The 27,100-nt window shown below is 49.5% G+C and overlaps 1 protein-coding gene across 1 annotated transcript; it reads right to left on the bottom strand.

Moving 5' to 3' along the window:
• Window positions 1–1,079: 1,079 nt before the first annotated feature.
• CIMAP2 (ciliary microtubule associated protein 2) lies at window positions 1,080–26,465 on the bottom strand. The gene is given in 12 exon segments (XM_057499458.1): window positions 1,080–1,152; window positions 11,615–11,748; window positions 13,683–13,808; window positions 14,841–15,002; window positions 16,680–16,735; window positions 16,738–16,816; window positions 16,947–17,081; window positions 22,045–22,164; window positions 22,336–22,500; window positions 22,982–23,066; window positions 23,868–24,003; window positions 26,462–26,465. Coding segments are annotated over 12 exon segments (1,275 nt in total).
• Window positions 26,466–27,100: the final 635 nt, after the last annotated feature.

Here is a 27,100-nt window from a genome sequence, read left to right as displayed (position 1 = left end):
GTACATATTCTGTCAAATTTAGCCTAAGTATTTCCTAGTTTTGATGCCATTATGTATGGCATTTAAAATTTTTGATTACCTATTGTGAGTATATAGAAATGGTTGATTTGGGTATATTGATCTTATTTCTTGAAACCTTTCTAAGCTGATGTATTAGATCTAGTTTGCACCTAGTATAGCTTATCAGTTTTGAGGGATCACAAGGATTTTTTATGTATGTAGATGACATGCCTGTGAATAAAGAGTTTTACTTCATCCCAAACAGACATTTTGACATGGGTGAGAAAGTAACCGCTTTTGGTAAGGCACTCACACTCTGAACAGGATTTGAAGTCTTTTTTTTAATCTTATGTGAGTTTTGTGGCTGAGGCTGTAGTGTCCTAGACTCTTTTTTTCTAGGGATAATGCACTTCTGCCATCCCACCCAATCTCTCACTGACAAAAAAACAGTGAAGACATTGTGACCAACCCCCCCATACTCACCTTGGGGCTCAGACTGGTGTGACCACGAGGCCTGATTCTGGGAGTAGACCTGATCGTTCCAGATAGCTACAAACTTCCTAGAGGTCAGCAGCTTCCCCATAGCATGACAAGAAGGCAAAACTGATGCTGAGCTTCCAGAAGCGTCCTGGGATGGATGTGGAGTACCCCTGGAGGGGGCCTACAGCTGCTGTAGGACATATGCTACACTCTCCTGCCTCTTTTTGGATTCTAATGAACAGGGAGTCAAGCACTTTGGCTTTAAAACAGAAGGGGTTTCAAGAGTGTCAACCACATCCCACCTCCTAGTCCAGCTGTGGTCTGGCTCCCATGTTCATGTGACTGGCCGATTTGAATTCTCAGGATAACTGATCCCTCACATCAAAAGATACCTGGCCCCAGCTGTCCCAACAGACACCATGACTTCCAGGTAGCTGTCTCCTGCAAAAGTGGCCCCACCACATCTCTCCCCATCGCAGGCGTTATTCCCATGTGTCCCTTCTGCAAGACCCTTGCTCCCACTGCTACCCTCCCATCCCCAGATCTGTCTTCAGACCTTGGGCCCTCTGGCCACCATAGGCTGTCCTTCACGTGCGGCTTTAAGGAGTAGCGTCCAAATTGTGATCCACAATTGTAGGGCACTTTCCCTTAGTAAAAGGTGTGATCCTTTCCCTTTAAAAGACAGAGAGGAAGAGAAAATGGAACTGGTCCCTTGGAAGGCAGTGACTCCCCTCTCCCCCACATCCCTGAAGGAGTGCCCACAGGACATGAACAAGTACCAGTCTTACACTGGGTGAGAGGCCAACTGGTAAGCTTTTTGAACAAAACAGCCTGGTTCTAAGGAGCAGATTCCTTTATTTTGCACCTGATTTGGCTCATCAGAGCCCCCAAGCTCATTTGTTAAACTGCAAATACAAAATCCTAACACGTAAGAGATCATCTAGCCCAACCTTGAGAGGGAGACTGAGAGCCAGAGAGAGGAGGGAACTTGCCTGAACTCACCCTGGTGGCGAGGGTTAGGGCCAAAATTCTAGCCCAGAGCCCCTGACCTCAGGCTCAAGTCCATCCTGTTGTTCTGATTCTTTTCTCTCCTGAAGACTCTCTTTCCCATCCGTGGAGCCATTTGTAAGATGGCATTTCATAAAGAACCTCCAGCTTTGTGTATCCAACAGAATCTTCCAGCCATTATGCTACACACATACTTGTTTATTGTCTGTCTTCCCCACTAAGATGTAAACTCCATGATGGCAGGGCTTTGATTGCTTTACTGGTATTTCCCCATGCCTAGACTGCAACCTGGTGCTTAGTAGTTACTCCACAAATATCTTTCAAAGGAAGGAAGATGGGAGGGTGGGCTCCTCATGGTAAAAGAGGCTTTAACACCCATCCAGTGGGTCTCCATACCTTCTGGATCTTCACTCCTTCCCATCTCACTATCCCTAGCCTGTCTCCAAGTCTCAGCTCTCTCTTGACCATTACGATAGCCCCTTGTCTCTCCCGCCCCATCCCACTCCCCCATTCCACAATGCCACAGAGCACATCTTTCAAACACAAGAGTTACTTCCCGTTAAAACCTGTCTGAGTGTAGAGGAGAAAATATTTGCAAAGCAGACTATCTGATAAAGGGTGTAAGCCTAGAATATAGAAAGAACTTTCAAAACTTAATGTAAGAAAACAAGGAACTTGGTTTTCTTAATTGGCAAAAAAAGAGATATAGAGGAAGCATATGAGAAGATACCCAACATCTTGTCTTTGGAAAAATGCAAATTCAAGTTATAAGGAAATACACCTATTAGGATGGCTAAAATTAGGGGGAAAAACATGCCAATACTAAATATTGACAAGGATATGAAGCAATTAGACCCTACATGCATTACTGGTGTGAATAAAAATGTACGGCCATTTCGGAAAACAGTTTGGCAGTTTCTTATAAAAATACACCTATACTTACCAATAAGAATCCTACTCAACATGATTACCTAAGAGAAACGAAAACATATGTCTATGCAAAGATCTGTCTGTGACTGTGTATAGCAGCTTTATTTGCAATTGCCCAACTGGGAACAATCCTTTACCTTGGAAATGGATAGACAAATGGTGGTACATCCATACAATGGAATACAAGTCAGCATTAAAAAGGAACAAACTGCTGATGAGTGCAGTGACCTGGATGAATCTTAAGAGCATTACATAAAATGAAAGAAAAGACACAAAATTCTACAGATGGCATGATTTCATTTATACAACATTCTGGAAAGGGTAAGACTATAGAAGATGGTAGTCATTTCAGTAGTTGTCAGGATCTCAGGGAGGGAGAGGAGATTGACTACAAATGGCAAAGGAAACTTTTTGGGGTGATGATAATATTCTATACCTTGCTTGTTTAGGTGATTATACAACCATATACATTTGTTAAAACTCATAGAACTATATTCCTAAAAGTGAATTTTACTGTAGGTAGTATATTATAAATCTGACTTTTAACCTGGCTTCTCACAGACAGGATAAAGTCCAAACAACTTAGTTTTGCATTCAAAACCTCCAAGGACTTACCTAGCCAACCCTGTCTGCCTTTTTCTCTGCTATTCCCCTTTATACACCACACCTCATCCAAAATGAATGATCTAGTGTTCTCCAGACATGTCCTGACCTTTTTTACTCCCTTTCTTATGCTCATGCTCTTTCCTTGGTCCTAATTTTTTTTCTCCTCCTTAGAAGAAATGAGACCTTGTGAAAAGAACACAGTTTGGAACCAACTAGACCAAAGATGCAATCCTGCTCTGTTACTATAGATAGCAGAGGACAAAAATGGCCCAAGTCTCCACTTTTCCTTGTACCTATGCCCTTGGCAATGTGACTCTGCAGCTTCTCCCATCAAAAGATAGAGTCTACTTCCCCTCCCCTTGAATCTGGGATGGACTTGTAACTTGCTTTGGCCAATAGAAGGTGGTAGAAATAACGGTATGCCTTGAGCCTAGGCTGCAAAAGGCCTTACACATTTCCTCTCTCAAACCCCTGCCTCCTCCATGAGAATAAGCCTGGGATGGATTGCTGAAGGGTGAGAGTCCATGTGGAAGAGAGTACAATTGTCCCATCTGAGACTGTCCCAGACCAGCTTGTCTCCAGTCAACCAACCCACAGACTCATGAATAATAAATAAATATTGTTTTAAGCCACTGAGTTTTGGTGTGGCTTCTTACACAGCAATAGCTAGCTGATACAGTCAGTAACTCACTGTGGCCCTGAGAAAGTTACTGAATTTACTCATCTATGTAATAAAGATAATAATATATACCTCACAGGGCTTTTCCTGGCCCATAAGAGATGATGTTCATATAGAGTTTAGTACAGTACGTCACACAGTCAACTTTTTATTAAAATGGTTGTTACTGCCTTTTCAACCCCAACTCTTTTTTTTTTCCTTTTTTCTTTTTTCTTATTTTGGTGTCATTAATCTACAATTACATGAAGAACATTATGTTTACTAGACTCCCACCTTCACCAAATCCCCCCCACAAACCCCATTACAGTCGCTGTCCATCAGTGTAGGAAGATGCTGTAGAATCATTACTTGTCTTCTCTGTGTTGCACAGTCCTCCCCGTGCCCCCCACACATTTTATACATGCTAATCGTGATGCCCCCTTTCTTTTTCCTCCCCACCCTTATCCCTCCCTTCCCACCCATCTTCCCCAGTCCCTTTCCCTTTGGTAACTGTTAATCCATTCTTGATCAATCCCAACTCTTATCCAACTTTTGAGAGCCAGCCCAAATGTCACTTCTTGCAAGCAGCCCTCCCTAAGTCTCCAAATTGGATGTAATCTTTCCCCCCTCTGAATTCCACAGTACTTTCTCTATCCCCTTGCAATGTACCATATCTTCAACTATAAGTGATTTGGAAAAATAGCCATGGCCTTGAACATAGGTGTTCATCCAGTACAGATGTAGACTCAGAGTCAGAAAAAGATGAAATGATTTGTATAGGCCTGGGACATACAATCTTTTTTCCTGCATCCTAGGCCACAGTTCCTGCCACCATTACATACAACCTCTTCCAAGGGTAAGCCCAGCACACTCCCTTGCAGATAGTTGGCACTCATAAATGTATCTTAAATTGAATCACTAAACTGGAGGTGGTTTTTGTCCCCCTGAAATTGTGCAGAAGAGTTTGGGGGCTGTCACAAAGATGGGGGGCCATTTCCATCAACCAGTGAGCAGCTACCAGGGACACTACACATCCCACCATGGGTAGGAGAGTTCAGCTCTATGAAGAAGTGCTGTCCCAATGCTGAGGGCATCCTGCTGAAAATGCTGGGCTGTGGGAAAGGAGGAGGGTGACAAGTCCTTCTTCTAAATAGCCTCAGTCAGGCCTGTGAGACAGACTTCATTATCCACATTCTATAGTTGAAAAGAGGGAGAGGTTACTTAGTAGCCCAGGGCGCCACAGCCAGGAGATGACAGAGCAGATGAGCCTACATCTTTTCCCAAACCCCGCCAACTTGTCAGAGCCTCAAACAGGCCACGTCAGGTTGGGAGGTCAGGATGATCTGAACCAGGCTATCAAGCAGACCAGGTTATACAGAGCAGAGTCCAAGCTACCCCCTGGGACAGGGTCCGTAAATGCCGAGATCATTAGGGGTTCGAGCCATGCCTCAGAAAGCTCAGGGGACTTGTCAAGGCACACCGCTTGTGAGCACTGAAACTTGTAAGTCTCTTCCCCAACCCAGGGCTCATTTTTTAGGGTCTGTGCTGAAGTCTCAACCCCTAAGGTTGCCTGAGCAACTGGTAATTCAGACCCGAGGAGGCAAAGCCAAGTCCCACCCCAATATTTCATCTTCTGAGCAGCCCTTTTCAAAGATCTCCCCATGTCAACTGTATTTTTCTGACTACAAGACTGTCAGCTATGTGATTTGCAGGTAATTGTGTGCAAAAGGGCCAAACTCCTACATCCAGATGCTACAGTCCCACGTTGCCTAGTCCATCTTGCTTCATCACTTGCCGTATCTTGTCCTATGCTCCAGCCTCCAGCCACTTGGCAGCCCCTGGGCTGTTTACCACCCCCTCCATGCCTGCTGGCAGCCTGGAATGACCTCCATTTCCCTGCATCCGCACTACTTTTCCAGGCCAACTTCGGAAATCCTCTCTATGCTCCTCCAGCGTCTTGCTGAGCCCTCTGTTATGTACTAGATTCTACATCAATGCCTTCTGCCCCATTTGCCTGTGACCTTCTGAGCTAGGATCTCTGAACCCTACTAAATGTTGGCTAAATTTAATTGAATCTTCAATCTTTTTGACTCCCTCTCCCACTGCCCTCATCCAATATCAACCTTTTTCTGTCCTCAGGTGACCAACCCCTCCAGCCTATGTAAGAAGTGGGTTCCACCACCTCACAAATGAATCACCTGCTCCTTCCTTGCCCATCAGCCCAGAAATAGGTGCAAGTCTCTACCCCCCACCCACCCCTACCAAAAGTAAAGGAAGGAAGAGAGAAGAAAAGAAGGAAGGAAGGAAAAGTAAACATACAACCTTCTCTCCACTCTGCCTTCCCTGGAGCTAAGACCCTCTCTCTCCCTGCTGCCACATTGTCTCCATGGCAACCACCAGGCTTCCATGTTGCACAGTAAATGTGTAGTGGGGTTGGGGAGCGGGGGACTCCATACTGAGCTTCCCAAGAGTCCCCTTTTCCTGTCCAGACTTCCAGATCTTCCACCAAAGCAGCATACACAAAGGCCTAGGAGATGAAGAAAAGGGATGGGCCAGTTGAGGGTTGTCTTTTTAGGTGTGATACTTGCAACATTTAAATTTTTCCTTTGAAACTCAGAAATTTCACCACAGTGAATTGAATGTATATACTAACCTGTCTCCCTCTTGAAATCCTACTAAACCAAAAGTAAAGGTATCAAAATTTAAAAGCATATACTCACAAGGACAAAAAGAATAGAAGCAGCAGGACAAGAAAATATTTTGGAAGTTGCGAAGCAGACGGAAGAATGGCAGTTAACACAGTGGACCCAAGAAAGCTAAACTCTAAGCCCATGGAAGAGAAGGTGAAGAATTCCCTCACTACTCAAGACTGAGTTGCTGGCGGCACCAGGCACCTCTGGGAGTGGGAGTGATGGTGGGACTGAAAACAAAGATAGTTACTGAAAGTCTGTGTGATATCGCCTTCCCTTCCCACTCTCTGCGGCCAGACAAGTGCCCTTAATGAATAAAAATTGAAGAAATTACAGGGAATTATCCGGAAGTTCTATCGCTAGGTATTGAAACCTCCAGGATCTTCTTTTAGAGCTCAGCAGCCAGGCTTACATCCCCCAGAAGCGCTTTCTCTGGTAAACGCCCAAAGAAAAGAACTGACAACTAACAACACTGAAGTTCCCCCAGTAAAAACACCCAGCTTGGTCGGACTGGGGTGAAGTCCATAATCAGCAAGTGCTCCAGAGCCTCCAGGGGGACTTCTGCGTGAACAGGAGAGCACAGCCAAGGAACACTAGACATTTGGGGGAAAGCTCTGATGTGAAAGACTGAAGCCAAAACGAACATACCAGAAAAAAGGGGGTTTGATAAAAGGAGACAATGTTAGGCAAACTCGTCTTAATAATATCGTCAAAAGATTACAAAACATTGTATTATGAAATGTGAGCATGTTATTACTAAAAGGAACATTCAGAAAAAAAATGATTCTTAGAAATTAAAATATGAAGTCAGAAATGAAAAACCCAATGAATGAAGGAAAGAACATTTCTGGTCACCTAAAACCAATCAACAGCTCAGAAGTACCCCGAACAGGACCAAGCACAGAGCAGGTCTTTACAAATGGATCAATCAGTGAAAGAGGGTATAAAGGAATCCTCTCTTCTGCTTTATGACCTACCTTCGTGCCTTGTGACACTGTCCTCCTGACCCACCATCCCAAGTGGATTAGGGCTTCTTAGACAAATGATGAACCTGAGCCTCAGGGAGAATCCTGCAACAGCCTGAGAATCAGACACCACAGGGACCTGCTAATTGGCTACCATTCAGTAGCACTCATAAGCCTTACTAAGGCCTGACCATGTTCCCAGAGGGTGTAATTTCCCTTTCACAGATGGGAAAACTGAGGTCTGGAAGACAAGGCACGGAAATGGGTCTAAAAGGATAACCTACAGTTTGTGTAGTTTGTTTCAAGAGCTTTTGTTCTCTATTTTCTTTTTTCTGATTATAAAAATAATATATGTTTATTTTGAAAAGTTCAAACATTTCATAAATAAAACAAACAAGGTAGAATGCAAAAGACCCTGGTAACCCGGCAGAGGTTACTATAACCATGGGATCGTTTGTCTTCTATTTTAAAATATTCTTGTGTATTTACTTTTTCATATTAAGTTTATAATACATTTATCTAATTTCCCCTACTAACCCCTTAGAACTTGATAAAAATAGCATTAAATGTATACATCAATGGGGAGAATTACTATTTTTCCAATACCAAGTCTTTCCACCAATGAACATAGTATTCTCTCCAGTTATTCAGGCTTTCTTTGACATCTTTAGTAAAGGTTTCTATGGGTCTTCATTTATGCTTTAATTATACCTTATTAAGTTTACCCAGTGCATTTTATTATTTGTGTTGCTTATAAGAATGGGATCCTTTTCTTTTTCTCAATTAAGTTTTCTATTTGTTGGGCTGTGGTATCAGAGAAAACTCTTCATTTATATGCTTTACTGCATGTGCCTCCTTAGTTTTAAGTTGTAAAATGAATTCAGATGTGTTTAGGTAAACATACATCATTATATTTTGCTCTTCCTTATCAATGTTTAAATTTATTTATTTTTCTTGCCTTACTGCATCTGCTAGGACCTCCAGAATGATGTTGAATAATGCCAGTGATACAAGCATCCCTGTTTTCCTCTTGACTTCATGAGAAGCCTTCAGTATTTTACTGTAATATTTATTGTTTTGGGCCTCCCCTTTCAAAGCCCCCACATACTCTCAGAAGTTAAATGCCCTCCTATCTCTGTTTATTTTGAAAATAAACAGATATGATTCTGTCAAATCTCCATCTTATTAGTAGCTTTTCCTTGGGTCTTTGACAACAGGGAGTGAGTTTAACTACTGTAGTTTCTTTTCCTGGATGATGTGCATTTTCAGCCTCTGTAAATAACTTACCCATTATATAAATAAAACACAGTATTCTGCCAAGGCATAGCAGCTGCTAAGGGACAAGGAAGCTAGCACTTACAAAGCACCTACGAAACGGCATCCACAGGGCAGAACACATTTATAAGCATAATTTCCTCTAGTCCTCAAAGCAGACTCTACAAGGTGGTTCTTTTGTTTACTCTCATTTTTTCAGGTGAAAGTCTGTCTCCAAGTAACTTGTCCCAGGTCACACAACTAAGCAGTAGGCAAGATTCTCAGCCTGGGTACAAAGGAAATCCTCTAATTCTCGCAATCTGAGTGTTGGATGTGCTAACAGTGGTGAAAGGAGAAGTCTGAACTCCAGGGGGAGGCAGATGTTCAGGGGGAGAAAGGTGAGGGTGTAATGGGGATGTGGGAGCCTTCACTTCCTTAGAGCCCTTTGCTGAGCAAACAGTATGTAGGATGGGACTTTGATGCAGAAATCAAGGCATGGTATTCTTCTTAGCCCCCCAGAAATGCTCACAAAGGCATTGGTGTGTGGAAAGTGCCCTGTCCTGGAGGACGGGCTGAACGCTGGTCCCAGCTCTATTACCAGATGTGCAACCTTGGGCAAGCTGCTCTCCTCTCTGCTCCTGGTTAAACACCTATAAAAGAAGGCCACCACATTACCTAGAAAGGGAAGAAAATGCTTCCGCACATTAAAAGTGTTCCTTTCCATGTGATTTTTCAATTAAACAAGACCAATGAATACACGCAATTATTTCTACTCTCTCTGCCCCCTCCTGCAATCCACTAAAAGAACTATAAAGGATATTTTTTTAAAATAGGCAAACAAGAAAGGGAGAAGGGTGTTAACATGGTTTGGGAAATTGAAAGTGCAGGGTGGCATTCGCAGAGCTGAGGGCTCCGAAGAGCAAGCCGCCTGCAGTAGGGGGAGCTAATGAGCAGTTTGCCAGCAACTGCCGTTCACCCCAGAGGCCCAGGAATTGGAGGCACCAGTATCTCAAAAAGCAGGGGCAAGATGGATGGCTGAAAACAGGAGGAAAGTTAGACACCCCCCACCCCCCCACACACACTCCTCACCTGCCCAACAGGAGGCTGGAGGTTATTAGCATGCAGAGTGGCACCAAAGGGAGAGGCCCAGCACAGTGGAAGGCAGGCAGACAAGCACCATAGTGAGAACAGAGGGAGTAGGTGGAAATCCATCCACTGACTGAGACCCGCAGCTTCCTCCCCCAAACACAGCAGCCACACTCCCCACTCTCCCGCCCTCCCCAGGGCAGGACCCTTTCCTAGGGAAGCTGGACGGTCCCAGAGAAAACAGCTAGAAACACGGAGTCTCCCAACAGAATGACCAGACCCCGTCTAACCACTCCCAGTGAAGCCACCAATTTACAAGTTCCACCCTGACTCACAGCCTTTTTTAGTGCTTTGCACTTAAATATGAACAAAGTGAGTGGAAGAAAAAAGGAACATGGTAAAAATGAAGACCATTCAAGAAGCAGAAGGCAAATGAAGGAAAACCGTCATTGTTATCTTTAGATAAAAGAACATAATGCATATGTGACACAGAACTGGGTGCTACTAAAAAGGGGGAGAAGCAATCCACAATAGACAAGAACTCTTGGAAACTAAAAAAGGTGACAGCCAAAAATCTCAAAAGGGGTTAGTAGGATTAAAAAACAAAGGGAAATTTATCAGAGAGGTGGACAGAAAGGCAGAGCTTGGAAATAGGAAAGAAGGAAGGGAGGGAGGGAAGGAGGGAGGGAGGGAGGGAAGGAAGGAAGGAAGGAAGGAAGGAAGGAAGGAAGGAAGGAAGGAAGGAAGGAAGGAAGGAAGGAAGGAAGGAAACAGAGAGGAGAGAGAAAGTGGAAGGGAGGAAATATCAAAGACAAAAATGGAAAAGATTTTCCCAGATGAAAGGTACCCACTAAATATTCCAAACAATAGGTGAAAACAGACCCACATAAGACTATTTAAGACTAAATTTCATTGTGAAATTTCAGAACACAAGGGGCAAAGAGAAGATCTTGAGAGCTTCCAGAGAGGATAGTGCAGGTTGCACACAAAGGACAGAAAACTGGAATGGCACTGCAGTTCTCAACAACCATGCTCAAAGCTCAAAGACAATGGAGCAAAACCTTCAAAATCCCAAGGGAATATTATTTCCAACCTAAACTGTTATTTCCAACTAAACTGTTGATCAGTTGTGCAGGTAGGAAAAATTTTTTTTTCAGGCACGCAGTCTATCAAAAATGTGACTTCCCATGACTGAAGAAGCCACCAAAACCAGGGGGCAAATCAAAGGGGAAGACACAGCAGGGCTATCTTGATAAAAACAAGCATTTAAAAAGTTGGTTTCCCCTGAGTAATCTAGTTCCCAGAATCCGGTCCTCATGCCTCACCAGACTTTCCAACAACAAAATGATCAACTCTAAAGTGCATGTTTATTCGCATTTTAACATTTCTGAAATGGAAATCACATTGCAACCAATGGCCTCTTAGGTCAAGAAAATATGGTGGCAGCTAGCATTTGCAAGCTATTTTACAGTTAGCCATGGTAGTTCAAGCACTGCTTTTCCTTAGGCTTCACAACTTCCTTAAATGAGTTTTATCAACTCAATTATGAACACCAAAAAACTGAGTTCTGTATGGTGAAGCCTTGGAAGGCAGTGCCTAGACTGCATGCTTGTGGTCAGAGGAGTTGGTGTTAAGTTCCTTTTTCTTACCAGTAGCTTTAACAGAGCATATCATTGGGCCTCCACAGTCCTCTGCTTATTTGACAGCTAAGGGAAATGAGGCTCTGAGGGGTTAAACCACCTGCCCCACCTCATACAGCCAGGGAGTGCCAGGGGCAGGATCTGAACTCTCTCCCCTGTCATGGCCGCTTGGCTGGCACTAGGGGGCAGCAGCCGTGCTCTCTTGGGCAGCAAGCCCAACGCGGGCAGACCCCCCAGCCCACTCAAGGGCAAGCCTGCCCTGCCTTGCCCCTCTGCTGGAGCCCCAGCAGCACTCGCTGCAGGAACCTGTCCCGGGCAGGGTCTGAGGGGTAGCGCTTGGCTCCACCCAGGGACAGGGACCGATATCGCTGCCGCTGGTCCTTTGTCTCCATCAGCCGGGTGTTGGGGTAGCGGCCCACGCCCACGGGGTTCTGCACCAGGGAGGGGAGGCAGCGCGTTAGCAGGCAGGCTCCTCCCCCACCCCAGGCTCCTCCCTACCCTCTGGGCTGCGTCCTCCAGAAAGGTCTGTGGAAGTCCTAAGCCGAGGTGGGGCGGGGATGGAGACAGCCAGACAACCGAGGCAGAGACTGGAGTGGTGCAGTTACAAGCCAAGGAACTCCAAGGCTGGCCGGTCGCCGCCAGAAGCTAGAAAGAGGCCAGGAAGAGTTCTCCCTGCAGGTTTCGAATGGAACACAGACCTACCAACACCTGGATTTCACACTGTGGCCTCCAGAACTGTGAGAGGACAAATTTCTGTTGTTTTAAACCTCCTAGTCTGTGGTACTTTGTTGGCAATCCTGGGGACTCAGGACCATCCTACCCGTAAACCTGGGTCGTAGACCTAAGAGGCACCAAGAGAGGTCAGAGAGGCAATGCAACATGCCCAGGGTGACCAGGGAGGGCAGGAGGGCAGCAGGACAGGAATCCCACTGTCTCCAGGGAAGCTGTGCCAAGGGTGGGCTGGCAGATGTTAGCAACCAGACACAAGGCCAGCGTGAAGCCAAACTTGCCCCCAACCAGGGGAAGTCCTGTCTCATCAGAGGCAGGCTCCCAGGCCAAGGTGTGCGAGCAGACGCCTGGGGGCAGGGTGGGCTCACCCTCTGGATCGCAGACCTCACAGCAGCCCTTCCCATTTTGGAGTGACTGCCTCTATAGAAGCAACATAGTCATCTGGCTCTTATCTAAACATCTTATTTGGGACCCTTGGCAGGAGGTGCAGGCTGGAGGTGAGAGCAGGAAGAATGCAGAGGACTGACTAGCTGGTCCTTGTGAGAATAGGGCAGGGCAGCAGGGTGCAGGCACACAGAGGGCCAAGCTATCACTCTGAGAGTGAGGAGGTGGGGTGAATGGGAGAGAACTCAGGTGGGGGGGCTGCAGGATGAGGCAGTGCAGACATAATGGGAAGGCAGATAAGTTACAAATAAGACGTTCCCAGGGAAACCAGGAGAGACCTTAAAAATAACCAGCTGCTCAAAACCAAGCAAAACCACCCTGTATTATTGGAATACAGGGGCTCCATGGGAGGTGTATGTTGTCCAGGGGTGTGGGGGTAGAGAGCTCCTCGGGTGCTTCTCAATGCTCTGGTGGGTGGTTGCATGGGCAATTCCATTTTGTGACAATTCATGGAATTGTTCACTTGGAATTCATGCACCTTCTATGTGATCATCAGAACCCAATAAAAGGTATACTTAAAAAACGAAGGGCAGGAATAAGAAACAGAATGCGGTTGATGACTAATGCCATTTGTGTAAATTAGGGAGGCATGCAAAAAACCCAAGAACACTAACAAGTTAAAGGTTACATCACACATATGTGGATGGCTGCCTCTAGGGAGAGCTAAGCAAGGAGAAAGGATGGAGACAGAGGAGGGCCTTGCTTTTCCAGAGATGAGAAATGGGCCAACTCCACCAGCCATCCCTGAGGCCACAAGACAAAGCGAATAGAGGGAATATTCCCCTGGGAAAATAAGAAAGTGGGATGGCTCTGGGGTAATGTCATTGAGTGCAGTGGTTCTCAAAGTGTGGTCCCTGGAACAGCATCGATATCACCGAGGAACTTGTTAGAAATGCACATTCCCAGGCCCCACTCCAGGCTACTGAATCAGATGCTCTGAAGTAATGGCCCAGCAATCTGTGTTTTTTAACAAGCCCTCCAAAATGATGTAATACCCACTCAAGTTTGGAAACCAATGCCTTGGAGAAATGAGACAGTGGGAATGCGTGTTAGTCCCTTGGGGACAAAAGAGATGGGCTCTGGCTCACTCAGAGCATCAGTTCCCAGGGGTAAGGAGGGCGTGGGGCCACCATAGAGTCAGGAATGGGTTCCCTGCCCATCACCATGTACCCCCCACCCCAGACTCACTCACCCAGCTTCCCAAAATCATCCGGTAGGCCTTTATGCCTGTCTGCCTGGAGGACAGCAGGAATGGTGGCTGGTTAATTTGCTTGCATTTCTGCTCTGCAGGAAGCCACATACCCAGACCAGAAGTGGCCTAGGGGTAAGGAATGAAAGCTAGACAGGCCTGGTGGTGGTTAGCCTGGGGCCAGGGCAGGTAAGGGCTCCTGGGTGCTGACCTCATCCACTTGGCAACCCTGGGCCTTGTGGGTGGGGGGTACCTTCACCTCCCAACTCACGGGGAGCCCATTCTCCCAGGGTGAAGGAGCCCTGCAGTGCCCTCATGACCCGTGCCATTCACTGTAACCCCCACCCATCAGCCTGACACCTCTTTCCAGGTTCCCATGGGCTCTGGCAGGGTCCATAGAGACCCCAGCCTGGGGAGCAGAAGCCACACAGACTTGGAGCTAGATGAGCTGGGTTCCGTTCCAGTTCCCTCTCGCCCTAGGGGAGCAGAGACCAATCACTTCCTATCTCTGGGCCTCGGTTTCCTTTTGTGAAATGCAAATGATAATCCATTCCTTATGGGGCTGGAAGATGCCTGGCCCAGCACAGGCAGTTGGCAAATGTTGGCTCCCTCTGGACTCTACTCCCTCCCAAGCCATCAGCGGTCCTTCCTGGGGGTAGATCCTGCTTGCAGGAGCTCAGCTAAAGTCTGGGGCCTACCCAGACCTCTGGTTGCTGCGCTCCCCAAGAGGAGCCCATGCTTCCTTGGGTGGAGCAGTTGTGCAGTCCCTCTGTTGGGGTAGACACCCTATCCACATTCTACCCTGCTCCAGTTTCCCCCCCGGGGCCTCTCTCCAGGGGCAGGAGGGGCAGGTGAACACTTCCCAGTGACCAGGCACCACGCTATTAGCACTAAGACTTAATATCATTTAAGTACTGATTTAAGCCACCTAGTTTTGCTCAGAGGACAAGTAAACCAAGGCTCAGAGAGTGAGAGGGACTTACCCAAAGTGACTGGGAAGTGCTAAGTGCAAGACCAGGATTGAAAACCAGGTGCAGCTGATGCCCAAGACTGGGCTTTCCCCCTGAAATAGCCACCCCCACCTGGGCCCCACCCTGCAGGACAGCCACCTTCTGAGAGAAGGCAGACAGGCCATGGAGGGGGCGGGTGGGGAACACTGACTTGTTTTCAGGGACACTGGCTAAGGGTGGCCCAGTAAATCCTCTCTGTAGGGGTTTTCGGGTTTCGGGAAACTTTTGAAAAAACCCCACGCTTCTGATTATGATGTGAGTTAAGTTCTTCCACGAAGCTCTTAAAACTCATCAGTTCCTTGGACTTTCTTTTCTGAGAAATAGAAAGAAAAGAAGGTATCTGTTATGCCAGGAAAATCAAGAACTCCCTTTCTGGAACCTCAGCAGCAGAGAAAAGCACGTGGCCACACAGTGTGGTATCACCCTCCACCCTGCTTCCCAATGTCCGCCCCCTACCCCCAAGGCCAGGGCTTCCAAGGCTCCCCAGAGCTGGGCCAGAGGTGATGCAGCCCCCAGCCAGGGGTGGGGTCAGTCTGACAGCATCTCTCACTTCCCTACAGCCCAGCTGGCCTTTACCCCTTCCTTCCTTCCTTCTCTCACTCATCTCCTGGATGCTTACTGAGTCAAGCAGTGTTCTAAACAGGAGCAAAAGTCCAAATATTTAAAAACCAGTGTGACAAGGGAACATAGAGGATTTTTAGGGCAGTGAAATGAAATGACTCTGTATGATGCTATAATGGTGGACACACATTGTCATACATTTGTCCAAACACATAGAATGTATAATACCAAGGGTAAGCGCTCGCATAAACTAGGTGATAATGATTATTGGGCCCTCAACTGTACCAAACATCACACTCTGGGGTAGGATGTTGACAGTGGAAAGCTGTGCACACAAAGTGGACGATGCATATGGGGACTGTGCACTTTTTGCTCAATTTTGCCGTGAACCTACAACTGCTCTAAAAAATAAAGTCTATTATTTTTTTAGATAATAAAAAATATTACTATGTGGTCCGGGCACTGACAGTCAGAATGGGTATTGATTGGCTGTAGGGCCTGAGGAGGCCCCAAAGGCCCCTGCGGTGCTGGGCAGGACCCCTGTAGTGGCTAGTCCCGGGCAGTCTGGGAGGCCCTGAGGAGCAGGCTGGTCGGAGAACTCATTCAGTGGCTACTTACCAACTGGTCCAAAAGCATCTCAACATTTCACCACCACCACCTGCTTCCTTGCACTCCAGATGTACTTTTCTGTAGTGCTCACTCCCTGCTAACACTCTGTATTGTTTTATACTCATGACTGTGTTTTATTTCTACTGGAATATAAGTGCCACAAGGGCAGGTGTCCCCTGCAACTAGACTATGACCTGGCCTTAAAGGTACACACTGAGTGAATGCATAGCGGAGACAAAATATATGGGTAACTAGACAGATACTTCATTCCACTTGCTCTGAGCATGAAGAAAGTGCAGCCCAGCATGCCATGGATCACACAACAGCTTGACAGGTGCAGGAAAGTGGATGTCAACTTGAAATTCTCCCTCAGTCTCCCCTCTCGACCCTCCAACTCTGTGACTGTTAACGGAGCACTGCCGCTGGACCCAGCCAGCTGAGCTGGGTCTATGATGCCTGGGAAGTGTTTCTAAAACAGCAGGACACCCACACCCACGCTGTCCCTGCAGGCCTCTCCTCGTGGCCGGTCTCCCATCCTATCCTGGCACTGTGGCCATCTGTCCCTCTTGTGCAGTTCATGCCAGTGCAGTCAGACAACTGTGCTGGGGTTCAAATCCCAGCTCTTCCCCTTACCACCCAGCCTCAGTCTCCTCATCTAACACAGGCAGCCGCATCCTATCCCGGCTTTGCGGGTGGAGCGAGCAGCTTGTTGGCAGGGCCCTGCACAGCACCTGGCATGTGGGGCGTATGCCTGGTGTCCGTAAGTGAGGCCTGGCACCCTGCTGGGGAAGGCACCCCCACACCCTGCCTGGGTACACACCTGCACAGAGTAACGTCCTTAAGGCTAGGGCTTGCTTCGGTCACCAGAGAAAGTGTGCCCATGGTGCCCATGGATTGTGCCAGGTATGCCTCAATGCCATTTTTGAAGGAGTAGGTGCCAGGTGCCAGACCACTCCCCTAGAACAGAACACAGGTGACAGTCCTCGCAGGAGAGCTGCTGAGGCAGGTCCATCACCCCCTTAGGGTCTTAGTCTCCCCACCTGCTCTGGGAGTCTCTCCCCAAGACCCCACCAGTCGAGAGCCATACCTGAGGAGCCAAGGGGCGTGGCTTGTTGGTCATCCTGCACACGAGGCCCTCGGAATGAGACCGGTTCCAGGCCTTCTCCAGCTTCGGGTACGGGTTGCCCTTCTCGCCATCATTTCCAGGGCCTGGATAGTAGTTCTGCAGGGGAGGGAGGGACATAAAGGCCTTCAGCCCAGTCCCTGTGCTGAGTGCCTCTGAGGGGAGACGCCCTGGGGAGGGGAAGGGGATTTGGGGGACCCTTGCGTGTTAACTGCCCCCATCCCACAACACTGTCAGTCGGGGAGCCTCTACCACTCCAAGTTCAGTCTCTTCACCAGGGCCCTGGGACCCGTCCAACTCATCTTGCACTTCTCCCTTCTTACATCCCACACTTGCCCAAGTAGGCTCCTCACGGGTCCCCATGCACACCCATTGTGCCAGCCTCCTGGCCTGTTGCTTGTGCTGCTACCACCACCAGAAATGCCCTTCCTGCCTCGCTGGACTTGGGAAATTCTACTCATCCTGCAAAGCCAGCTTGAAGGTCATCCCTGCAGGGAATGAAGCCTTTCCTCCCCCTCACCCCAGATGGTTGCTTCCTTTGGCCTGCTGGGAAACCCTTCCATTACACCCATGTCATAGCCCTGCATTGACATGAATGGGTTTCTCGCTGCTGTGAACAGTGCCATGACTTGGGAGGATCTGGAGTCCTGGGTTTGAATCCTGCCTCAGCTGCTTCCTAGCTGAAGGACTTTGAGCACACCACTTAGTCCTTCTGAGCCTCATGGTCTGCCTTTGTACCGAGGAGGTAGTAATACTTTCTCCCAGGATAATGAGGATGAAATTAAATAATGTCTATAAAGCTTCTTACACAGTGCCCTGCCCATAGTGGGCACCGACACATAGTAAGTCAGGCGGCGGCTGCCTTGGGGGCTCAGGAGGAGGAGGTAGGAGAGACTGAGACTTGTGACTGGAAAAAGCATCTGGGGCCTTGACTGCCAGGGTCAGAAGTATGGTCTTTGCAGGTGGAGTGAGGTGGGTGGGCATCTTGGCTAGAGACCTGGCAGGATGTTTGCTGCTGTGCATCTCTCAGCCACACAGCGTCGCTGCCACTCCATGGACGGCTCAGTCCTGGGGAAGCAGCCCAGGACAGCTGAGAAGCAGGGAGCTCTGCTAAGGGAGTCTGGCCACTGTGGCATCAGATCTGTTTGTCCTCTGAAGGACAGGACTACATATTGTCCCCTTCCAGGGCCAGGGGCTTCCAGATGTATGCAGGAGAAAAGCCCCAGTGTAGGAAGGCAGGTCTTTTGTGTGGCATGTCAAGTGCTTCACAAACTGTAACATCCTGGTCTTGAAGGCAACCTAATGAGAGCAAGTCAGCATTGTCAGCAGTTAGCAGATTGGGAAACTGAGTCTCAGAGAGGCAAATCTCAAGTCCAAGGTCCCACGTCCAGAAAGGAGCAGCATTATGGTTCCAACTGCAAAATCCATGATCTTTCTGAGCCTCTACCATCTGCTGGGCACTTGGGGTGGGAGAGCACTGAGCACAACGCCCAGGAGACCTTAGAAGTGACACAGCAGATCGCCACTGCGCCTGGAGAAGGCGGACTGGTGGCAGAAGCCCAGTGCTGTGTTGGCATAGCCTCATCTCTTCCTTAAAACTTTCCAGTCCAGAGACGTAGCAGCAGCACACCTGTCAAGGTTTTAACTAGAATGTCATGTTCTCAGAACTTCTGAGGCCCCAGCACAATGTTCATTCGGGGTTGGATTTGGGGGGAATGCAGGAATCATCACTTAGGAGGCTTTCTTTGGCTGGATCTTGAGGATGAGAAGGATCCCAGAAACAGGTGTAGGGGAGCAGGCAGGACCCCCTGGCCAAGGGGCAAAGGGAGGGAGACCAGAACACCTTTGAGGCCAGCTGGGAGAGGTACCGGGAAGAGGGTGGGAAGGGCTCTGAAGGCCCCTCCGCAGCGTTGAGACCTGATTCTGAGGTGTGAGGGTCCTTAGGAAGGTGCTCTGACAATGGTGGGGGACCAGGAGCTCAGTCAAGAGGCCGCCCCTAGGTGAGGGTGGGGTGGTGGCAGCGGCGATGAAAGGAGGAAATGGGAGAACAGAAGGTGAGTGCATGGACCCCTGTGACTGTGGGGAGCAAGGGACAAGAAACAAGCCACTGGGTCTCTGGCTCTGGCAGCTGGGTGGCGCTATTCCCCAGGAAGAGCAGGCCTGGGGGAGATGCTGACATGGGGTGGAGCATTCAGAGTTTGAGGTTCCTGGGGGGCCCCAGGGTGGAATCTGGAGCCATCTGCATGCAGTCTGGCTGGGTGAGAGAGATCCCCCAAAGAGGATGAGGGAGGGTCAAGATGAGGCCTGGGGAAAGGGAGCTGTGGAGGACAGCTGGCAGAGGAACGCCAGGGCCCTAGAGCCCGGGGTCCCCAAAACCAAGAGAGAGGACAGTATGCTGAGGCAGATGGTGGGGGCAGCACGTAGGGCTAATGGGGGATGGGTTTGGAAACCAGAGGAGAAGGTATTGCCTTGGCACAGGGTGTGGTTCACAACCACATCCTCTCTGGGGATGGATGCATGGGGCCCCAAAGCAGGTACCAACAGCTTTGGCATTGGCCTTGGGGAAGGCCCTGTGCGCCCTGCACAGGTGTTTGCAGACCTGCAGTGGTGGGGGCATAACTGGAGGGACCAGAGACCAGGGGAGGCCAGTCCAGGTCTCATTGTAAGATGACAGCTGAGAGAAGTAAGCCTTGGATATGAGCCCCCCAGGGACTGTTTTCTGCACCCACTGGGGCAGTGCCAACTTCTGGAACTTTCTGTCCAGCCCTGTCCCCAGGAGAACAGCTCAGGGAAGTTTTACAGGGCCTAGTGGACGTTACTGCAGGAATGGATACGGGGACCAGGGTTGGGGGAGAAGAGACGGCCAGAAGGGAGGGACAGGCCATGACACCTTCACCCTGCTCAGCCAACACTCACAGATGCCCCAGAGCTGGAAGGAAACAGCATTCAATTTGTTCCCCCAACTCCTCTGCGTAACTGGGCTGGGCTCTGACATTAGACCCTAACCTCCACTGATAGTCAAGATAGTCAAGGGAGCCAAGCCCACGGGTAAAGTGCAGTATTTATGAGCAGACACCTTGGATTCAAATCCTACTTCCGCAGCTAAATAGCTCTGTGACCTTGGCCGGTTACTCACCCTGTCTGTACCCCAGTTTTCTTATCTGTAAAGTGGAGATAATGATAGTGCTCACTTCACAGGGTTGTTGCGAGGATTAAATTAATTAGTATACTCAAGTGCTTAGGACAGTGCCTGGCATGTGGTAAGTGCCATGTTAAGTATCAGTTATTACTTTAGATTGGAAAGTTACGACTTGTTCTTAAATACCTCCAGGCATCCTCTCTCCAGACGCTGCCGTTATAGCTTCTGCACAGGGTGATGCCTGTGCTTGTCGCCTGAACATAGCAAAGAGTAATTTCCAGGCTTTGTGGAAGGTTTCACAGTGGTGAGGTGTGGAGGAAAGGCCCTGGCTTTGGGGCTGGACATTCCCCACTTGCTGGCAGTGCAGCCTGGGGCAAGATGCTTACTCCCTCTGAGCCTCCAGGGCCTCATCTGGAGCATTATGGAACACCTGGTACTTAGTAGGCACACATGCATGTATTCGGTCCACAAATACTTAGTGCCTGCGTACTATGTGCTGGGCACTGCTGAGACCTGGGGATTCTGCAGTGAACCAACCAGGCAGATGTAGCCCACCCTCAGTCGCTGATTCCCGTAGGAGAGACCCTAAACACACAGCCACAATTGGGACTCCTAGAAAGGAGAGATGCCACTGAGTGGGGGTCAGGTAGGCTTCCAGAGGAAGTAACCTTGGGACTGAGGGATGAGTAGTAGTTCCTTAGGCCAAGGGGCCACTGAGGGAGGAAGGGCATTTCTGCAGAGGGACCAGCAGGGGCAAAGCCCCTAGTGGAAGAGCACAGCACACTTGAGGAGGGAAGGATGCAGGAGTGTCCAGCACAGAGAGCACAAGGGCGGGAGGGGCACGCCACAAACCGCTAGGCGTGCTGTGACCTTTGCCTTCTCCCTCAAGACTTTCCTGAGTTTGAAACCCATTTAGTACCCCGACATGGGACGACCATCCACTGATGCCATGCAGCCCTCCTGCCATGCTACCTCTCACCACAATCACCTCCCTCTGGACACTGTAGCAGCCTCCAACCCTTCCCCCCAACCCCAAGCAGGGTGTAGGGCCTGAGGAGGTGAAGATGTAAATCAGGTCCTTCACCTATCAGAACCCTCCACTGTCCCCCCACAGCACTTGGAATCAATCCCAAAGCCCCTGCCTGGCTGCAAGATCCTAGTGGTCTGATCCACACTTCTCTGCTGTCCCTCTTCCTGCCACCCTAGGCCTCTCCCTCCAGCCTCACTGGCGTCCTGCCTGCTGGTCTAAGTCAGGGCCTTACCTTTGCTGTTCCCGCTGCTTGGAATGCTGTCCTGCAGATCCCTTGAGTCTCTGTTGTTCATTTCCTGCAGATTTTGCTCAAATGTCACTTCCTCCAGGAAGACTTCCCTGACCGTACTATAAACTGCACCTCCATCACTCACTGAACTTCCCTATCTCATTTTTCCTCCTAGCCCTGATTATGTATGATTTGCTTCTTTGTACTGCTGTTCTATCACTAGGATGCCTGCTCCATGAGGGCAGGGACCTTGTCTTTATCACTCCTGGAGTCCCGGGCCCTAGAACAGTGCATGGCTCTCGGTAGGTGCTCAATCATTATTTGCTAACTGGTTGGATGGATATACAGATGGGTGAGTTTATTGGGCACCTAATATATGCCAGGCTCTGGCTGGGGATTCAGAGAAGAGCCCCATTCCTGCCAGCAGGGAGCTGTCAGTCTGGTGGTAGGGACAGATGCAGGAATATATGACAGCCAGTGGGCTTGAAGCCATGGCACTGGACAGCAGAGGGGTTGTGGGGACCAGAGGAGAGCCTGGCCAGGCCTGGCAAGGAGACTGTATGAGGAGGGGAGTGGTGCTTCCAGCACCCCTCAGGGTGCAAGCTGTGCAGAGAGCAGAGGAAGAGGGTGGGAGGGCTCCCACTCTGCCTAAGAGAACACCTACCCCGATAAGTCCTCGGAAGCGAATCTCCCCAGAGCTGAGCAGCCCCCGGGTGCTGCACGGTTTCTGTTGCAGAAGTTCTAAGTCTTTGAATTCGTAGGAGCCGGGCCCTAGCTTTTCCTTCTGCACCAAGAGAAGAGAGCAGAAAGTAACAACTTTGAACTTGGGAATGTCCACATGGGAAGGAGCCTGGAGGGTGAATATGTTCCTTAAAGGAGGAGCTCTACCTGGGCCTGGGCAGACACTGAAGGCTGCGCTTTGGGGTAGGGAGGAGCGTGGCCCCAGGGGCCTCACCTGCAGCTGCCTCTCTCTCATGATGGCCTGGTACTGGATGTGGGGCAGCTGGGTGAGCCTGGTGGCTTCCTGGGCCCTGGCCCAGCCTGTACCCACTTCCTTCTTCAGCTTCTTCTTGATGAAACAGGTCTCCTTACAGCCATAGGTCCCAGGTCCTACGTGGGACTGAGTCACAGCACAGTCAGAGCCGGGCCAGCCACACCCATCCAGTCCATCCACAGAGCAAGTCCTTTCCAAGCCACCACCCTGACCTGGGGGTGGAGGGGCGATGCTTCTCTGTGGTCCCCGCCCCCAGCACCCAGTCCGGCACCGAGGGTCATGGCGCTCAAGGTGCAATCACATCCTCCACCATTGGTCACTTAGACTTCAGGGAGAGGTAGTAACTCATTCAAGGGCCCACAGCCAGTTGGTCCAAGAGCTGGAGTTGGAACCCAAGTCTCTGTGGCCCCAGCCCAGGTGTTTTTCACTACAGTCCTGCACTTACCAAACATGGCTAAGGCCCTGGTTCTGAGCCAAGCTCTATGTTGCAGATGGATGGAGGGCTTGAGAGGTATAAGCTGTGCCCCTTAAACAGCTCAGCTCATCAGCCATAGTGGGGGACTTGGGGGGCCACGGGAGTGTCAGGGCAGCTGCACAAACTCTCCACTTCCACGGAATGAAGCCTGGAATATGGGGCCTCTGTGAAGGTGCTGAATTTCTTCTGACTGGGATAAACAGCAGAGACATCAAATCTAGGGAGGTTCAGAGGCCAAGTGAGAGCCCAGTTCCTGCCACCCAGCCTCGGTGTGGGCTGTTCTGGGGGTGGGGGAGCTGGCCTCCCAGGGGAGGGGACCTTGGAGCTGGCCCGTGAAGGATGGGCAGGGCTGCTCCCGCCTGACTCTCTTTGTCCTCGCAGTTCCCTATTCCTAGACACCACCCCTGCCTCCTGCGCTCTGATGGGGGCCTTTACTCAGAAGTCCCTTCTCAGTGCACCCCCACCCACCCTCCAGCACTTGCCAGCTCCTCCTCCCAGCTTCCTTTTTTTTCTCCATGGCCCTTATTACTATCCAACACTTTTTATATTTTTCTTTTTTTTAATTATCCATTCCAGCCACCTCTGCCCACATTAGCGCAAACTCCTGAGTACAGGGTTTTGTTGTTTTGTTCACTGTTGTATCCCTGATGCTAGAACTGTGCCTGGCACAAAGTAGGTGACTAGACAGAGATACAGGTGTATAGACATATCATATGTATGCGTGAAGAAAGACACCTGGGCTGAAATCCTACCCATGACTTTTGAACTGAGTGACCTATTATGGCACAGGTCACTTGGTCTCTCTGAGCCTGGCACATAGTATAGTTGCTCTTGAAATGGTTTTAAGTAACATAAGGGGGTCAAAAGAACTCTGAGCAGGGCCCTGCAGCAACTGCGAAGGGGAGAGAAAGTGCGGCCCCCACCCCTCCTTGCAGCTCCCTCCTACCGCTCCAGCTCCACCCCTCATCGGGCCCCCTCGCATCGGGCCCCCTCTCCTGCCAGGCCCCTCCCGGCCCACCTGTGGCTCTGCACGCGAAAGGGCACGCCGCGGAACCACTTGGTGGCCAGCTCCGTCTGCCCCAGCCGTGAGGTCCTGGCCAAACTCCTGCCTTGCGGGGAGCCGCTGCTGCCACGGCAACCGGGCCTTGTGATTCCTGATTCGCAAAGAAGTGTGCAGCCGCCATGTGGCGCCCTGCACGTGCCCGCGCCTTCCCGGACTTCATTCTGCTCTGCACTTTGTCACCAGACAGGCTTCCCTGAGCCCTGCAGATTTAATGGCCCCTCATGGTGGTTAATAAGGATGCCATTTGGTCGGGTTTCGGAGTCATTTGTTAAGGAACCGCTTCTGATTTCTTGCTTTACCCCAGACAGGCAAGGTCTGGTAGAGCAAGGAGGCTCGGGAAATGCGTCTTCATGTTCTCCTCCTGCTCAGGTGGACACAGAGGCCCACAGAGAGGACTGGGCCTGGACAAAGTGAGCATCCCATTCCCTCTCCACTTTGGAAAGGAGGGGAAGGGCAAGAAAGAGTGGACCAGCAAGGAGAGCCAGAGTGTGGAGGGCAGGAGTAAGGCTGCTGGGCCCGGGGTGAGGGCGAGGAGGGTTCCTGCAGGGACTGAGGCAGGACTCATCTGTCCCCCAGATACTCCCAGCACCCACTCTAGATGGATGCTGTGCAGGGTACCTGGGACCCAGATGTACTCCCAGCTCTGAGACTCCAGTGGGGGAAACAATGACCACACAGTGTGGCCAGTCCTATAAGGGAGGGAGGCCTCTGGCCCAGCCTCTGCGTGGGTAGGTAAGGGAAGGCTTCCTGGAAGAGGACAATTTCAAATTTATCCTTGCAGTGTATGATTTTCTGGGTAAAGAAAGGAGTTGAGGGTCTGTGCCCCCGACAGGGCCTGGTCAGCTCTCTTCCCTCCTCCCTCCATATCCTCCACCAGTGCTCTGTGGTCATGCTATGAGATTGTCTAGTTTCTTCTCTCATGATGACCTTTGCTCCTCCCAAGGGCCTTAGGCCACGGCATGGCAGAGTGCCACAACCCACTTGAAGATGACAGGACTGAAGCCAGAGAAACAGGACTTGCCCGGGGCCCTGCATCCTGCCGAGGTGGACCTGGACTTTCAGGACAGTGGGTCTCCTTTCAGGCCCTACCCAGTACCCTTCTGCCATCCCAGGATAGCATTTAAGTAAGAAGTTCAGACTCCAGTGCAGCTGTGAACTGGTCTCACAGGTCCCAGGCTGGGCAGGCACATGGCCATGACTGGCAGAGTGTCCACCCTGGACCACTGAACTCATGGTCAGAGGTATCAGGCTCCAGGAACACACACAGGACAGACACCGCAGGTCATCAAGCACAGGCTCTGCCCCTCTCCAACTGTGCAACCGTGGACAATTCGCTTCCTTTCCCGATTCTCAACTTTCTTCTCTATAAAATGAAGCTAATAATCTCTGTCTCTCCAGACTGCTGTGAGGATTAAATGAACTAATTTAGATATGCTCCTGGCACATAGCAGAATCTTAATAAGGGGTCATTTCCAGCCCTTGGAAAGGTCCAGGGACAGAGACTGTGTCTCATTTACTCCTGGTGTAGGTAGTAAATAATGCTCAGTAAATATTTGTTGAATGATGAATGAACAAATAAAGGAATGAATCTGGTCCAACTTTCCAGTAATGCATAAATCCTCAAAGAGACTCATGTTTGAACCCTGGTCCTGCTGCTTCCTAGCTTGGTGCCCTTGGGCAAGTTTCCCTGGCCAGGCTTCAGTTTCCTTGTCTGTGACATGGACATATGACTGCCACCTTCTGGAGGAGCTGTTTTGAGGTGTCATTGAGGTGTGGCTGTGTACACTAACTACCAAGCCCTGGGCACTGGGGAGGCCCTGTGACCAGCCCTGGGTCTGTTCACTTGTTCTCAGGGTGTCCCACACCCTGCCTGGGTCTGCTTTGCTCCTTTTCTCCCAGCGAGAGCCCCTTGGCTCCAGGACTCATGGTGGAGTGGCCACGAAATATAGTCCAAGGCCCATAGGTCTGGGAATCCTGGCTGCCAGACAGGCCAGAACAAGCCAAGGTGAGTCAGTCTGCAGCAAGGAGCCCAAAGCCTCCCCATCACAGCACCACACTAATCATGCAGCCAACGCACTCTCTCTTGTAGGTACTGTTGCAACCTTTTCCCACTCCCCATTATACAGAAGAAGAAACTAAGGCTCAGACAAGGAGATACTTGCCCTGGTCACATCTAATGCAGTGTAGAGTCACACAGTGGATGTGGGACTACTGATAAGGTTTGGGAGCTCCCTGGCTACTGGAGTTTCTAAGCCATCCAGACTTTGAAGCCATCTGTTATGTCAATGGAGACAAGTCAAGATTCTCAGTCAGGATTCAGGCCTTTGAGATGGGATGGTGGCCACTGCCTACAGTCCTCATCCCCTACTATCTTTTCTCCATGCTTTGCAAGTCTCAGCCATATGGTCTGCTCTGTCCCTGGGCACACCCCGCACTGCAAACCTCTGGCCTTTCATATGCCTTTCCTGTGACTGGAATGCACCCACAGTCTACCTTTCCCATCCAACTCCTATTCATCTTCTCAGAGTCAGAGCAAAAGCCAAACCCACCCATTACGGTGGCCACTAAAAAATAAAAAATAAAACAAAGCAAAAAACCAGAAAATAACAAGTGTTGGTGAATATGTAAAGATTGGAATCTTTGTGTATTGTTGGGAGGAATATAAAATGGTGTAGCTCCTATGGAAAATTTTTTCAAAAAATTAAATAAAGAATTACCATAAGCCCCAGCAATTCCATTTCTGACTATATACACAAAAGAAGGGAAAGCAGGGACTCAGACAGGTATCTATACATCCAGCATTGTTCCTAATTGCCGAAAGGTGGAAACAACCCAAATGCCCATTCATGAGTGAAGGAACAAATGAATTGTGGTATATATATGGTGAAATATTATACAGCCTTAAAAAGGAAGGAAATTATGACATGTACAACGTGTAACCCTTGAGGACAATGCTAAGAAAAATAAGGCAGACATGAAAGGACAAATATTACATTATTCCACTCATATGAGGAAACTAAAGTAGTCAAGTCCACAGAGACAAAAAGTAGAAAGGTACTTAGAAAGTAGAAAGTTGCTGAGGGGGAGAAGGTCATGGGGAGTTACTGTTTAATGGGTACAGAATTTCAGTGTGAGAAGATGAAAATGTTCTGGAGATGGATGGTTGTGATGGTTGCATAACAATGTGA

The sequence above is a fragment of the Manis pentadactyla genome, chromosome 4 (assembly GCF_030020395.1).
Source record: "Manis pentadactyla isolate mManPen7 chromosome 4, mManPen7.hap1, whole genome shotgun sequence".
Taxonomy (NCBI): domain Eukaryota; kingdom Metazoa; phylum Chordata; class Mammalia; order Pholidota; family Manidae; genus Manis; species Manis pentadactyla.
This window is presented reverse-complemented; position numbering and strand designations above follow the sequence as displayed.